The sequence below is a fragment of the Bufo gargarizans genome, chromosome 2 (assembly GCF_014858855.1).
Source record: "Bufo gargarizans isolate SCDJY-AF-19 chromosome 2, ASM1485885v1, whole genome shotgun sequence".
NCBI classification, from domain to species: domain Eukaryota; kingdom Metazoa; phylum Chordata; class Amphibia; order Anura; family Bufonidae; genus Bufo; species Bufo gargarizans.
In genome coordinates, this window is record NC_058081.1 from 75,857,482 (window position 1) to 75,872,771 (window position 15,290).

At 43.1% G+C, this 15,290-nt stretch overlaps 1 protein-coding gene across 1 annotated transcript in view; it reads left to right on the forward strand.

Annotated features, from left to right (window-relative positions):
* R3HCC1 (R3H domain and coiled-coil containing 1) overlaps positions 1–15,290 on the forward strand; it is a 38,680-nt gene that overhangs the window by 17,455 nt on the left and 5,935 nt on the right. Inside the window, exons 5-8 of the mRNA XM_044277005.1 lie at positions 857–2,120; positions 2,697–2,869; positions 5,401–5,471; positions 12,085–12,180. Coding sequence (XP_044132940.1) covers positions 857–2,120; positions 2,697–2,869; positions 5,401–5,471; positions 12,085–12,180 — 1,604 coding nt within the window. The remainder of the gene's footprint in view (positions 1–856; positions 2,121–2,696; positions 2,870–5,400; positions 5,472–12,084; positions 12,181–15,290) is intronic.

The following is a 15,290-nucleotide window of genomic DNA, read 5'->3' on the forward strand; positions in this document are numbered from 1 at the left end:
AGCATATGCCCCCATTGAATGATGGGTGCAGGTCCCACCACTGGGACCCGCACCTATATTGAGAACAGAGTGGAGAGCGCCGTGGGTGCAGATTTCCCGGAGTCCGTCCACCACCAAGCGCTTATCCCCGCCTCTCCCATAAAAGTGAATGGGAGCGTACCGCGCATGCGCGGCCCATGCTCCCATTCATTTTTATGAGGCCGTCTGGCTCGGCTATTTTGGCAGCCCCATATAAATGAATAGAGGGCGGCTGCGCATGCACAGTGCGCCCTCCTTCATTTTCGTGGCTCTGTTCTCTATATAGGTGCGGGTCCCAGCGGTGGGATCTGCACCTATCAGACAATGGGGACTTATCCTAGCGATATGCCCCCATTGTCTGAGATGGAAAAACCCCTTTAATAACAATTTTAGAATAACTTGTTTCATAACTGAAATGCTTGTTGTGCTGTTCCTCTGTTATTCTTCTTGGAGTTGTTTGTAAATTCACGACTGGGTGATACGTTTTCTATCAATGGTCTTGTGTCTCCACACTCTTAACATTAGTAGTATTGATTGGACAGACTAAGTAAGGACACACCCGCAACTGGTAACACCCAGCTGTTTGTTCATGAAATTCCATGTGGAATAACAGAGGAATGGCACAACATGGAGTTCTAAGAACAGATGCCCCAGAATTTTTATGTGACAAGTATTTACCACAATAGACCTGTCAGGAGAGTTGCCAGGTCCTCCATGAACGTGTTAGGGACAGCTCAAACATGCCAATTGGTGTAGACCTATTATGTGCTCACCTGGACAGCGCTGTAAAACTTGCATGTTACCTTGTAGTTAATCTCTCCTTACATTGTCACTACAGGCTACCCGATAAGGATGGAGAATCCAAAACTAATTCACGTGATCAAAATCGTGGTCATTTTTGGAGTGTCCCCTCACACAGCAAAAAATGGGAGACAGGCAGAGGAAGGCAAAACTGGAGGCAGCGCAAGGATAGGAGACCAGACAGAGAATTTTATGCAGGCAGAGGAAAGCCCTGGGCAAGAGAGGAACATCAGAGGAGTTGTGTAAAGGAAGAGGAAAGGCAGCGGGGGGCACTAGAAAGTGGGCATTATGTGGGCAATGGAAATGAAGAGGCTTTGCAGAAGGAAAAAATAGTGTTGGAGGCTGAGGTTAGTCAATGCAGAAAAGAAATAGTAGGAGGAAAAGAAGAGGTTCAGTCTGAGGTGGAGATGCAGGAGAAGAGGCCAGGAAAGATGGAGAGCAGTGGTGATGACCGATTACAGAACTTGGGTGCATGCCAAAAACTTCATGAAAATGAAGGCAAGGAAAGATCTGGTCAGGCAGCAGCAGTGGAAGCGGAAAAGTGTCTGCAGGACTTCGATATGGGACAGGATCGTGTGAGAGAGGAACAGGCAAGATCAAACAATCAGGGGTTGCTAGACAAATCAGTAGATGACCAAGTTCTATCTGATCAGAGAGCAGCCAAGAGATCGGAGAGGGTGGAGGAGGAAGCAGAGACAAGTACAATGATTGCAGGTATGCAAGAGCTGGAGAAGGTGGATCAGGAAGATGTGGAGGTGAGAGCGGAGGCTTATGAAGAAAAAGGGACGATGATGGCTCTTGAGGAGGCAGGGGTTCCAGCTGAGCCTAGAGCGGAGGCAAAAATACTAGGTCAGGAGCAGGCAGAGATAACGGTGGTTGTTCAGGAGCATGCAGAGGTGAGGGAAGAGGCTGATGTTGAAAAAGAAGGGAAGAAGATGGCTTGTGAGGAGGTAGGGAAGCCATCTGAGGCTCAGGAGAAAGGAGGGATTCCATTGCCTGCAGAGCCTAAAGAGGAGGCAAAGATACCAGAAGAGGGTCAGGAGGAGAAAGAGATGAAGGCAGAGGTTCAGCAGCAAGCCGATATTAGAATGGAGGCTCAAGAGGAGGCAGAAAAAAGTGTGGTGGCCCTGGACGAGGCAGAAATTGAACCTCCCGTATCTAGGAGTAATGTGGAATCTGAACAAGACCGAGCTGAAAAAGAGGAGTCGATAGCAAAGAAACCTGTTGAAGGAGCCAAGCTGGAGATGGCAGCACAGAGCGATGAAGAACAGGAGAAGATAATGGAGCAGATCCTGGCAGAGGTGAATGCTGAATACTTTTACATGTGGGTAGCCTTGTGTCCAATAGAAGGTTGATTTACAGTGCTACGCATTATACAGAAAGGCTATACATTCTACTGACAGACCTCTCAGGGCCCCTTGTAGCCTCCTCCAGATCCCCAAACTAGGCCTTGGAGGAGTGTGAACAAAAACTACACCACCTGCAGTGATAGCAGCAGCCCTGGTGTGATCTGATGTCCTAAATGGTTGGTTTCATAGATAAAGTGCACCTCTCGCTGTGATCATCGGATCTTTAGATAAAGGATAAAATACATGTTCAAATGAAGGGTGCTGAGTGAGCTGCACCATGCTTGGAAAACTTAGAAGGGGATGCAGCTGTGGGGTCCCAGAGTTCAGATCCCCACCAGTCATACAGTGATGAGATATCCTAGCGATGTGCCATCACTTTCTAAGAAGCAGCAGGCTGAAAGTCCTAGTCTGATAGTGTCACCCAGTGGTGGATATGGGGTACTACAGGAGGATATCTGTATGCTGGAGACACTGCCAGTCTGTCTACTCACTGCTCCTGCTTATTTATTTATTTTTTGCTTCCATTAGATTAAGTCTCACGTTTCTGTAAAGGATGTCCATATACAGCCTCTCCTGGAGGATTTTTCAGAATTTTCAGAAGTTCAAGTGGATCGTGGGAGATTTGGACACATTATTGAAGTGTATGGTTTCTCTTCCCAGCTCTGTGCTGAGGATCTCATGGAGCCCTTTAAGGAATACAGGTAATGTTTCTGATAAGGCCATTTTGTTTTCTTGGCTGCTTAGAATATTCTTTCAGTAGCAGCTGCAAGCGTAAAACTCTTTTAATGTGAAGATGGGAAACGGGAACAGGTATACTTGGGCACTAAAGCAAACTACCCAGCTACCTGTGTGCCGTCTTAAAGCTGTTATCCAGAGCTTTAAATACTTGTATTCTTCATTAAAAGTGTTATCCCATGGTAAATGTAAAAAATTATAATCAGACATGATATCGTACATGAAAATCTCTTTCTAACAAAGCTAGAACCAGTGCTGTACCTCACATGGATCCAGAGATCTCCACATTCACTGCTTTGCTAGATTTATATCACGCTGACCACTCAAGGGGAGTGTCTTTTCTGCCTTAGCTCAGGGGGCACGTCTCAGCGCTCCCTATCGCAGCTCAGGGGGCACGTCTCAGCGCTCCCTATCGCAGCTCAGGGGGCACGTCTCAGCGCTCCCTATCGCAGCTCAGGGGGCGCGGGGTGTCCTTGCACACTGGCGCTGTTCAATCAGTGGTGACTTTGTAAGAACATACCTCTTTGACCTTGGGAATTATAACACCCAGTTGTCAATTTATTCTTACCTTTGCGGGAGAAGTAAGAGGGATTGAGCAGCACAATGATATATTGAGGGGATTTAGGAAAACTAGAGGAATGGTCAAAAATCTGGCAACTAAAATGTAATGTTGATAAGTGCAAGATAATGCACCGGGGGCGTAAAAACCCAAGAGCAGAATATAAAATCAGTGATACAGTCCTAACCTCAGTATCTGAGGAAAGGGATTTAGGGGTCATTATTTCAGAAGACTTAAAGGTAGGCAGACAATGTCATAGAGCAGCAGGAAATGCTAGCAGACTGCTTGGGTGTATAGGGAGAGGCATTACCAGTAGAAAGAGGGAGGTGCTCATGCCGCTGTACAGAGCACTAGTGAGACCTCATTTGGAGTATTGTGCTCAGTACTGGAGACCATATCTCCAGAAGGATATTGATACTTTGGAGAGAGTTCAGAGAAGAGCTACTAAACTGGTACATGGATTGCAGGATAAAACTTACCAGGAAAGATTAAAGGAACTTAACATGTATAGCTTGGAAGAAAGACGAGACAGAGGGGATATGATAGAAACTTTTAAATACATAAAGGGAATCAACACGGTAAAAGAGGAGAGGATATTTAAAAGAAGAAAAACTGCTACAAGAGGACATAGTTTTAAATTAGCGGGGCAAAGGTTTAAAAGTAATATCAGGAAGTATTACTTTACTGAGAGAGTAGTGGATGCATGGAATAGCCTTCCTGCAGAAGTGGTAGCTGCAAATACAGTGGAGGAGTTTAAGCATGCATGGGATAGGCATAAGGCCATCCTTCATATAACATAGGGCCAGGGGCTATTCATAGGATTCAGATATATTGGGCAGACTAGATGGACCAAATGGTTCTTATCTGCCGACACATTCTATGTTTCTAAATTTATCTTAAAAGGTTGTGCTGATTCATTTCTCAATATAGCTTTCCAACATGTGGACATGCCCCAAGGCTCCGTTCACACAGAGTCTTTTGCAGGCGGAATCATTCCGCGCCATAAAGCCACCAGCAGCCGTGCTTAATTTCCCCCTCCCCATTGTTTGGAGTCGCAGTTCACGTGGCTGTGATTTATAGCTGCCACATGTCCTTTCTTGGAGTGGTGCCTGCAGCTCCATGGCACTTAAATCGAAAAATGTAGCAAAATACGCAACATGAATTGGCCCCAAGTCCTTTGGGTGACAGTGTTAGAAGGGGGGGTGTTCTGGCTGACATCATTACAGTGAACGGCCACTTTCAGGGTGAATGCACATGTGGAAGACACGTGATGGTATCATTCATTATGGGATTTGCAGAATTCCATGCGCATGCTGCAGAACCAAGACGGCATCAATGTGTATGAAATTTCTGCAACAAATATGCAGTGTGTGGATTCTGCCCAACACACTGGAGCACCAACCGCTAGCGATATGCATTGCAAAAATTGCAAAGTCTATTTGCTGTGGAATCAGTGGCTGAAAGCAAAGACTTCCCCTTGGACTCTGCTGTGGGTTTGCATCCACAACAGCCGCAGGTCCACGTGCAGATTAAGTGGGGCTTACCCACCTCTGTTCCCTCACAGATATGGCATCAAGATGACACATGTCACTTCTTGATGCTTATTTCAGGTCCCCTTGGAAGAATTCAGACAATGGGGTGCGACATGTTCCTGGCTCAGGAATAATTTGGGACAGAAGTTTGACATCCTAGAATAGCCGGACAGGGCCATCCATCATCTGGGATGTCTGGGAGCTAGTTTTGACAATACATAAAGGCAATAAGCTGCAGATTATTTTTGTGTCTAGTATTATGAAATCACGTCGTAAGCTATTTTACAGCAAGCAGCTTTCTAGCTCTCAGATCATCTCTAGGAAATGCATTGCACAATCTTTCCTATCATCAATCATTGAGGTATATGGATTAAAGCCAGTCTTTTTTTTTTTTTTTGCTTTGCAGAGACAGAGGTTTCCGCCTGCAGTGGGTCGATCAAACTCATGCCCTGGGAATATTTTCCAGCCCTGAGGACGGTGAGTTGAGGAATGCGGCGTGCCTAGAGAGCCACGTTACCTAGCACTTTCACAATGTTAGAAAGCACACAGTTGGGTGTATTAGTCACTGGGCGCCATGTTCAGTGTGCAATCAGACATCTTTTATTACATTGCTGAGCAACACATGTAGCAGGTAGTGGGTGACCATACCAGAGTGCATGGGAGGAAAGTGGATTACCCGTGGGAAACCCACCTGGACAGACTTATCTATGAGCCCATTATGTCTGTGCCTATAGGCAGGCTAAGGCCTCTTGCACACAAACGTTTTTTTTTTTTTTCCCGTTTACGTTCTGTATACGGAACTATTCATTTCAAAGGGTTCGCAAAAAAAAAAACGGAATGTACTCCGTATGCTTTTCGCTTTTCTGTTCCGTTCAAAGCTAGAACATGTCCTATTATTATCCGCATAACCGACAAGGATAGTACTGTTGTATTAGGGGCCAGATGTTCTGTTCCGCAAAAAACTGAATGCGCACGGATGTCATCGGTATTTTTTGCAGACCGCAAAATACTGAAAAAGCCATACGGTCATGTGCAATAGGCCTTAGGGTAAGGGTGTCTGCTCGAATAGTACATTTGTATATAATTGGTAAAGTAATTTCTAAACACCAGCTTACGGTACTTTCACACTAGCGTTTTTCTTTTCCGGCACTGAGTTCCGTCCTAGGGGCTTAATACCGGAAAAGAACTGATCAGTTTTATCCTAATGCATTCTGAATGGAGCGCAATCTGTTCAGGATGTCTTCAGTTCAGTCTTTTTGACTGATCAGGACGGAGATAAAACCGAAGCATGCTGCGGTTTTATCTCCGTCCAAAATTCCGGAACACTTGCCGGAATGCCAGATCCAGCATTTTTTCCCATTGACATGCATTAATGCTGGATCCGGCCCTGAGTGTTCCAGCAAAATGTTTCTGGCATTGCGGTCTGCACATGCTCAGACCCCCCCAAAAAAATTTAAAAAATATATGCCGGATCAGTGCATGTGTTTTGACGGATCCGGCAGGCAGTTCCGGCGACTGAACTGCCTGCCGGAATCCTCTGCCACAAGTGTAAAAGTACCCTTACTATGGTGTATGATAACATTAGGAGTAGTACTTGTCTTACCAATCACCGGCCAGTGAGAAGCGTTATGTTTGGAGAATGAAAAACGCTGCATTCCAGCATAAAAACCTCATCCTCTCTGAGAAACACGGTTGTAGTATTCTCAAGGTTTAGGCCTAATTTGCTGCATCTGGGCCACAATTATTTCGAAATTCCACCAGCAAATTCTAAAGGAAATGTCAGGACATCTGTCCGTGAGCTGATTCTCAAGAGACTGGGTTATGCAGCAAGACAAGGACCCTAAGCACACAAGTCGTTCTACCAAAGAATAGTTAAAGAGGACCTTTCACTAGCATAAAACATCTAAACTAACTATACAGACATGGAGAGCAGCGCCCAGGGATCTCCCTGCACTTACTGTTATACCTGGGCGCCGCTCCGTTCTCCCGGTATAGCCTCCGGTATCTTCATAGTTAGGCTCCATCCAGGGGAACCTGCCGGTGTCTCCTTCTCCCATGCTGTAGTGCTGGCCAATCGCATCGCTCAGCTCATAGCCTGAGAGAGAAAAAAGCCTCTCAGGCTATGAGCTGAGCGCTGCGATTGGCCAGTAAGTGCAGGGAGATCCATGTCTGTATAGTTAGTTTAGATGTTTTATTCTAGTGAAAGGTCCTCTTTAAAGGAGAATGATGTTAACGTTTTGGAATATCAAAGTCCTGACCTTAATCCAATAGAATGTTGTGGAAATGAGCAGTTCATGGGAGGAAACTAGTCTACGTAACACACTGGAAGCTGTTTTGTAAGGAGGAATGGGCTCACATTCTTCCAAGGCGATGTGCAGTACTAATCCACAATGATCGGAAACGTTCAGTGTAGTCACACCAGATACTTTGGTTATCTTTATCTACTTTTAGGACTTGTGCAATAATCCGATGTCGTTTTTCGGTCAAATTTATTCAGAAATATAGAAAATTCGGAAGGGTGCACAAATTTTCCAGCATCTCAGTATGTCCGCTCTTGGTTATAGTGAGTGGGAGATAAAGCAGCTGAGTTTGCACAGGCACTTTTCTGCTGAGATCGGGGTACCGATGTTCTTGGAATCTGTCTGAAGACCCCAGTTAATGTCTGTCTATATGATTTTGATATGTCTGAGCAGATGGACAGTTACGTGTTTTATTTTTTTTGTGGTTTTTCTTCTCTGATGTTAAGCTTAATGAACAGTTTCTATTCCTGCACTTGAACCTAAATAATAGGATGGAGAAAAGCTGGCCACATGTACACCAGGTGCCTGGCATAAGGGGCAGCTCAGACAGCAGGATGTCCTGAACGTTGCCCTCATGTGGTTGGCCGCACTGCATTGGTCAAGATTCAGCTGTTCAGTCTGATCAGTTTTAGTTTTGCTATAACCAGTGTTCTAAAATGTCAAATATCAGAGACAATTAAAGGGCTGGCCAGTTTCTATTACTAGCTGCATATGTGCTGGTGACATGCATGCAGCTACTAATAAGAATTAGGAAACCATGTCTGATCAGTGCTGGGAACATGGCTGCTGCTGGGGGCAGATTGCGTATGTGTTAGTTTCCCTGTCAGTCCCCAGTGTAAGTTAATGTTCCCAGCGCAGCACTGGCACACAGGTGAGCGTACCTGCGTTTAATCATGAATTATGTACCGTATTTTTCACCCTACAAGACGCACCTAGATTTTAGAGGAGGACAATAAGAAAAAAAATATTTTTCATAAGACCTCAGATCAGACAATTCTGCAATTTGCAGACCGCAGAACACAGCACGGTTGTGTGAATGTACCTTTAAGAGGTCCTGTCCCCTCTCCTGGCATGTCTGCTTTAGGGCTCATGCACACAAACGTATTTTCTTTCCGTGTCCGTTCCGTGTTTTATTTTTTATTTTTTTTGCGGACCGTATAAGAAATCATTAATTCAATGGGTCCACAAAAAAATAAAAACGGAAGGTACTCCATGTGCATTCAGTTTCTGTCGGTTCCGCAAAAAAATAGAACAGGTCCTATTATTGTCCACATTGCGGACTAGGATAGGCTGTTCTATTAGGGGCCAGCTGTTCCGTTCTGCAAAATATCATCATCCGTGTTTTTTACGGACCGCAAAATACATACGGTCGTGTGCATGAGGCTTTAGGCTACTTTCACTTTCTGGCAGAGGATTTCTGTTTTGTCCTTATTTATTGTCAATGTGGACAAAACAGAACAAACCAGATCAGGATGCATTTTCAAATTTTTTTATTTTTTTTTGGGGACCAAACTGGATCCGGCATGAAAATCAATGTAAGTCAATGGTACTGGATCTGTCACCCATTGACTTACAATGATTTTAATGCTGGATCTCGTTTGTTCAGTTTCTATTTAATACAAGAAAGAAAAAGTGGGTTATTGGTGGCTCACCTGATCAATACAATGTGTAGGTGCTCTGGTTTTGAACTGATTCACCCAATCAGAAAGGAGGTTTATAACAATAAAAGTATATATATTGAAAACCGGCACTCCACATCTAGCAGTATACTAAAGGAACAATGTACACAAGTATAGTAGTAATAAAATGCGTATTTATTATTGTGAAAATACGATAAGAAGGATCCTTCTTATCGTATTTCCACAATAATAAATACGCATTTTATTACTACTATACTTGTGTACATTGTTCCTTTAGTCTATTTAATACAACCAGATCCAGAAGAAACTGATGCACCCAGATGATAAGGATACTTTCACACTAGCATTTTAGTTTTCTGGTATTGAGATCCGTCATAGGGGCTCAATACCGGGAAAAAACACTTCAGTTTTGTCCCCATTTATTGTCAATGGGGACAAAACTGAACAGAACGGAGTGCTCCAAAATGCATTCTGTTCCATTTAGTTGCGTTCCCCTACCGGAGAGCAAACCGCAACATGTTGTAGTTTGCTTTACGTCCTGGGTTGCGGAGCAAGACAGATCCGGCATGACCTCCAATGCAAGTCAATGGTTGTGGATCTGTTTTCACTGACGCCATCTGACACAATAGAAAACTGATCTATCCTCGATTTGACTTTAAGTGGAGTTCATAACTCAATGTTAAAGATGATACAACTGGATCTGTTCAAAACGGATGTGGATGGTTACATTATCAGTAACGGAAGCGTTTTTGCTGAACCCTGCCGGATCCAGTAAACGCTAGTGTGAAAGTCGCCTTAAATGAAACGGAGGAGTTTTATTCAGGTTTTGAGATCCTCTGCTGAATCTCAAAATCTGAAACTGCTGAAAGTAGCCTAAGTAACTACATGTATTTATCATGTAATAACCATTCTGGAGCCTCTATTCTTATCACTCTGTTGCGCCATTTCTTTATTATTCCTTCTATAGGTTATGACTAAATTGCTAGCAGTTTGTAGTAAAATTCCAGACGGGTGTTACCAGTTGGGGGGCGTGTCCCTGCACAGTATGACTCTGGCAGCACTGATATGATAGTTTTATACAATGCAGGGAGACATTTCCAACTGGTAACACCCATCTGGGCCTTCTCTGCAAACCGCTAGTAATTAATTCATAAACGAGCGATGGCACAACATAGAATCCTGAGAATACATGCTCCATATTTGTTACGATGGGGAATGGCACTAGTTCCTTAACAGACATGTCAGAAGAGGATAAAAGTTCTCTTTAAAGGAGTCATTCAGGATTAAAAAGTTGTCTGGTATTCGGACATTTTTTTGTCTGTGATTGCGTTCAATGCAGATTGTATCTGGATTGCATGCGTTTTCACACGTGTGATGAAAAACTGAACAATAACCATCTACATCTAGCAATCCTCAATGAAAAACCCTTTGGGTCCGGATGCCCCATTCACTTCTATAGGACCAGAGCTACATGTAAAACACAATATAGAACATGCTGAGATTTTTCCTGAACGCAGAGATGTTGTGTGAAGTGAATGGGTCAGGATTCAGTCCAGGTGCTATGAATTCACTACACACATCGCAACCGGACAGAAACTCACTTGTGTTAAAGAGCCCTAAGTGATGTCATGAAATCAACAGCGCCCTGCTGACGCTGTCCCGTTCTGCACGGCAAAGCTGAAAAATGAGCTAAGTGTATTTTCACACTTGCGTTGTGAAGATCCGGCAGACAGTTCCGTCGCCGGATACGGAAATCCGCGTTCAAACGGAAAGCATTTGTAGATGGATACAGATGCGGATCTATCTAATAAATGCATTGAAATACCGGATCCATCTCTCCGGTGTCATCCGAAAAATGGATCCGGTATTTATATATTTTCTGCATTTTTAAAAGTCTGCGCATCCGCAGACTGGAAAACCGGATCAGGCATTAATGCATTTTAATGGAAAATAATGCCAGATTCAGCATTCCGGCAAGTGTTCCGGAATTTTGGACGGAGAAAATATTGCAGCATGCTGCGCTATTTTCTCCGGCCAAATACCGTAAGAGGGACTGAACTAAAAACATCCTGATGCATACTGAACAGAATGCTCTCCATTCAGAATACATTGGGACAAAACTGATCAGTTCTTTTCCGGTATTGGGCCCCTAGGTTGAAACTCAATACCGGAAAAGAATAACGCTAGTGTGAAAGTACCATAAAGGAAGTGTTGGTCTGTTGTTGTGTTTCAGTAACCAGTGGGAAAATTGGAATATTTCAGGATTTATTTTATATTATTACATTAAAAAAATCACCAACAAAATGAAAAAAAGAAAAATATATAAAGCTTTAATGGCAACTTCGGCAAACATAATGCTTGCTGTTCTTCTTTGGCTTCAGATTGTACCTGCGTTTATCATGTGCGTTTCAGCCAGTTAGAATATTTTAAGGAATTGCGGATAATGCGGTTGCCCAAGCTATGAGCAGTGGTATACTTAAGTAACAGTAGTCTACTGGTATATGGATTCCAGGTGGAAAAGCTTGGACATTGCTGGTTTACAGTTTATTAGTCGTTTTTTTTTTTTTTTTTTTTTGCGCCTTGTCTTTGATCTTTGAAATGTACAGAAGAAAAACAAATAAAAAAAATCACTTTGTCCTTAAAGGGGCTGTCTCACATAAGCAAATAGCATTTACCACGTAGAGAAAGTTAATACAATACTAATGTATTGTTGTTATTCATATTCCCTCCTTTGCTGGCTTGATTCATTTTTCCATCACATTATACACTGCTCGTTTCCAGGAGTTATGGCCACCTCTGCCGAGCATACATGAAGTGGCTGGGATGGTAGCCTATGTGCATACCCATGGTATCGGCCACCAGATAGGCTGGTGCCTTATCCTGCAGTGTGCAATTGTGGATTACAGGGTGGTCGTAACCCCTGGATTCAAGCAGTGTAGAATGGGTTGAAAAATCAAGCCAGCAGAGGAGGCAATATCGACAATACATTAGGAAGTGCCTTGTAAAAACTTTGTATACATGATAAATGCCATTTGCTGAAGTGAGACAACCCCTTTAAGGTCAAAACTAGTTAACATTCTTAAGGGGTTCATCTTTGTTAGATGTTTAATTAAATTAGTGTGCTAACCGTATGTAACACGTCTGTTACAGCTTATGCCGCTTCTATCCAAAAGCACCCAGCTATGAAGTTTCGACCTTTGTCTCAAGGCAGTCGCCAGTCCAAATTTCGGGCTTACGAAAAAGCAGGTGAGTAAATGCTATACTAATTATTCCTTGTATCTGCCCCTTAAAACTGGTAAATTGGGGTTGTGATTGAAATCTTTCAAAAATGGCTTTCTTCTTGCCACTCTTCCATAAAGGCAAGAGTACACCACAAATAGTTGTCCTGTGGACAGATTCTACCATCTGGGCTGTGGATAACTGCAGCTCCTCCAAAGTGACCATGGGCCTTTTGGCTGCTTCTCTAATTAGTGCTCTCCTTGCCTGGGCTGTCAGTTTAGGCGGACGGCCATGTCATGGTAGGTTGGCAGTTGTACCATACTCCTACCATTTTCAAATGGATGGATTGAACAGTGCTCTGTGAGATGTTCAGAGCTTGGGATATTTTTTTTTATAACCTAAACCTGCTTGACACTTCTCCACAATTTTATCCCTGACCTGTCTGGTGTGTTCCTTGTCTTTCATGGTGCTGTTTGTTCACTAACAAACCTCTGAGGATGCAAAAAAAAAGGGGGTCAGTCAGCATATCCCAATGCGCAGTTGCACCCTGCCATGGCTAGAAACAAAGGAAAAAATACAATGTAGCCGCACTCTGCAAACACAAATAATGTATAACAATGCCATAGTTATAGAAAGTATTCTGGTGCTAATCCTACGCTTATTTTGCAAAATTGAGATTCTTGGCAAATACATTTTGTACAAAATTATTTGGGCCTGTCTGCCAAACGTCAAGGCGATCTCTTTAAGACGGGAACCTAACACTAAATACTACCTTTGTTCACACTGTGTTTCTTTTTTATTTCGGAACAATAAGTAATGCAGCAATACGTGTAAACGTTTTTGGCTCGCAGGCCTTCATCAGACACTGTGCCCCAGTTAGGTAGAAAATGTGTAAAAGTGACATACACCTGAAGTTCTATATATTATTTATTTATTTTTACTGTTTTTCTTTCCTCCTCCTGCAGCCTGAAAAGGGGGGGGGGGGGGGTGCCTTCTCTGCTCATATATCTGGTTTGGTACTGGCATTCCAAGCTTCCAGACAGTACCAGAATGACAGCAATATCTTCAGTACAGGGGAAGATATCACTGATAGAAATCGGGATGCTGTCATTGAATCTGAAAGTGAAAGTAAAAGCAGATTTTACCCACGATTATTCCTGACTCTATTTCTAACAGTGATTTCTCCTCTGTTGCTTGGACTTTAGCTGTCATTTTGGTCTTTTATGAAAGCCTGGAATGTCTGCTTTCAAACAAGACCATGTTTCTAGCTGCTGCCATATAGGAAATAGCAGCAGCCCACCCCCCTCGACTTTCTGCCCAAGCTCAGCTCGGGCAGAACAGTTAACTACTTTTCCCACTGCCAGGGCTGGACTAAGGCAAAACAGGTGGTTAAACCAACCTTAACAACCCATACTATAAAACGATTGTGGTATTTATTCTGTACAGGAAAAGGAAACCGTGGCAGAATTATATCATCTTTATTATTATTATTATTATTACTTCTCTTGCCTCCCTAAAAAGTGGAATTAAATGTGATCAAAAAGTATTGTGTATCTCAGAATTGCTACAATAAAAATTATTTAGCAAGTTTTTTGCTTGTCTGCCAGAATGTGTACGGATCTCTGCCGGACCCTATTATACGAACATTGCGTCTGCATCTGGCAGCACCGAATCTGGAAAATTCCGGAACGGTCTGATGGAATTCAAACCCAATATGTGAACGTAGCATTACACAGCTCTGTCAGAAAAACAAATGCAGCAACACAACTGTGCAAAAGTAGTAACCCATATAAACACATGTATAAGTTTGGTATGGCTGTAATTGCATTGACCTGCAGAATAATGTTAGCTTATCACTTATATTGCATGGTGAATACTGTAAAACAAAACCTAGAAGACAATGGTGTCTTATCCCACATATAAATGTAAAAAAAAAAAAGCTTAACCTGTTGTTAAAGGGAACCTGTCATCACCTTTATGCTGTCCATACTAACGGCAGTATAAAGTAGAGACAGGTGAGTTGATTTCAGGAGTCTATCATTTAAAAGTAAGTGGTTGCTGAGAGCCAACATCACAATCATTGCAGACGGGGCCTGGAAAAGAGTCCCGGCCACCTGAGAAGAGTCCTGGTTATCCATGAATTCCTGCTCTCCTGCTGATGACTGACAGTCTTCTATCTAGTTTTCTCCCTTTCTCTCTAGGAGAGACCTGCCAATCATCAGCAGATGGGTGAGAGAGCAGGAGATTATGGATAACCAGGACTCTTCTCAGGTAGAATCGACTCTTTTCGAGGCCTGGGCTGCAATGATTATAAAGCTGGTTCTCAGCAACCACTTACTTGTAGCTCATGAGTGACACACCGCTGATATCAGCATTTCTGTCACTAATTTATGCTGCCCAGAGTGAGGTCAGCATAAAGTTTGACAGGTTTCCTTTAAGGGGTTAAGTAAAATGCAATATGAATTAGTGGTAATGTCTTGTGTATGGTCATTAATTCCTTCCTGGCCAGACTAATTAGAGCAGAGCATACAAATATCCTAAATGATTCAGTGTGTGCTCAGTAGAAGCCGTCTTGGTGTTATTATACACTGCCTGTCGTCACCTGGATTTAACTAAGCAAATAGTTATGAGCCTCCTATTGGATAATTCAGCTGGCAATAGGTCATTTAACCCCAACTGGTGCGATGAGTTGCTACTCATTTCTTAAACAACCATGTCGAAAGACACATCTCGTGGTCGTGGAAAAGATGTTAGTCTGTTTGAGAAGGGTCAAATCATTGGCATGCATCAAGCAGAGAAAACATCTAAGGAGATTGCAGAAACTACTAAAATTGGGTTAAGAACTGTCCAACTCAATTTTAAAAACTGGAAGGACTGTGGGGACCCATTGTATTCAAGGAAGAAATGTGGCGGGAAAAAAATCCTGAATGATCGTGATCGTCGATCACTTAAACGTTTGGTGAAATCAAATCGAAGAAAAACAGTAAACTCATGTTTAATAGTGAAAGTAAGAGCATTTCCACACGCACAATGCGAAGGGGACTCCAGGGTTTTGGACTGAACAGCTGTGTAGCCATAAGAAAACCATTGATCAGTGAGGCAAACCAGAAAAAAAAGGCTTCAATTTGCTAGGGAGC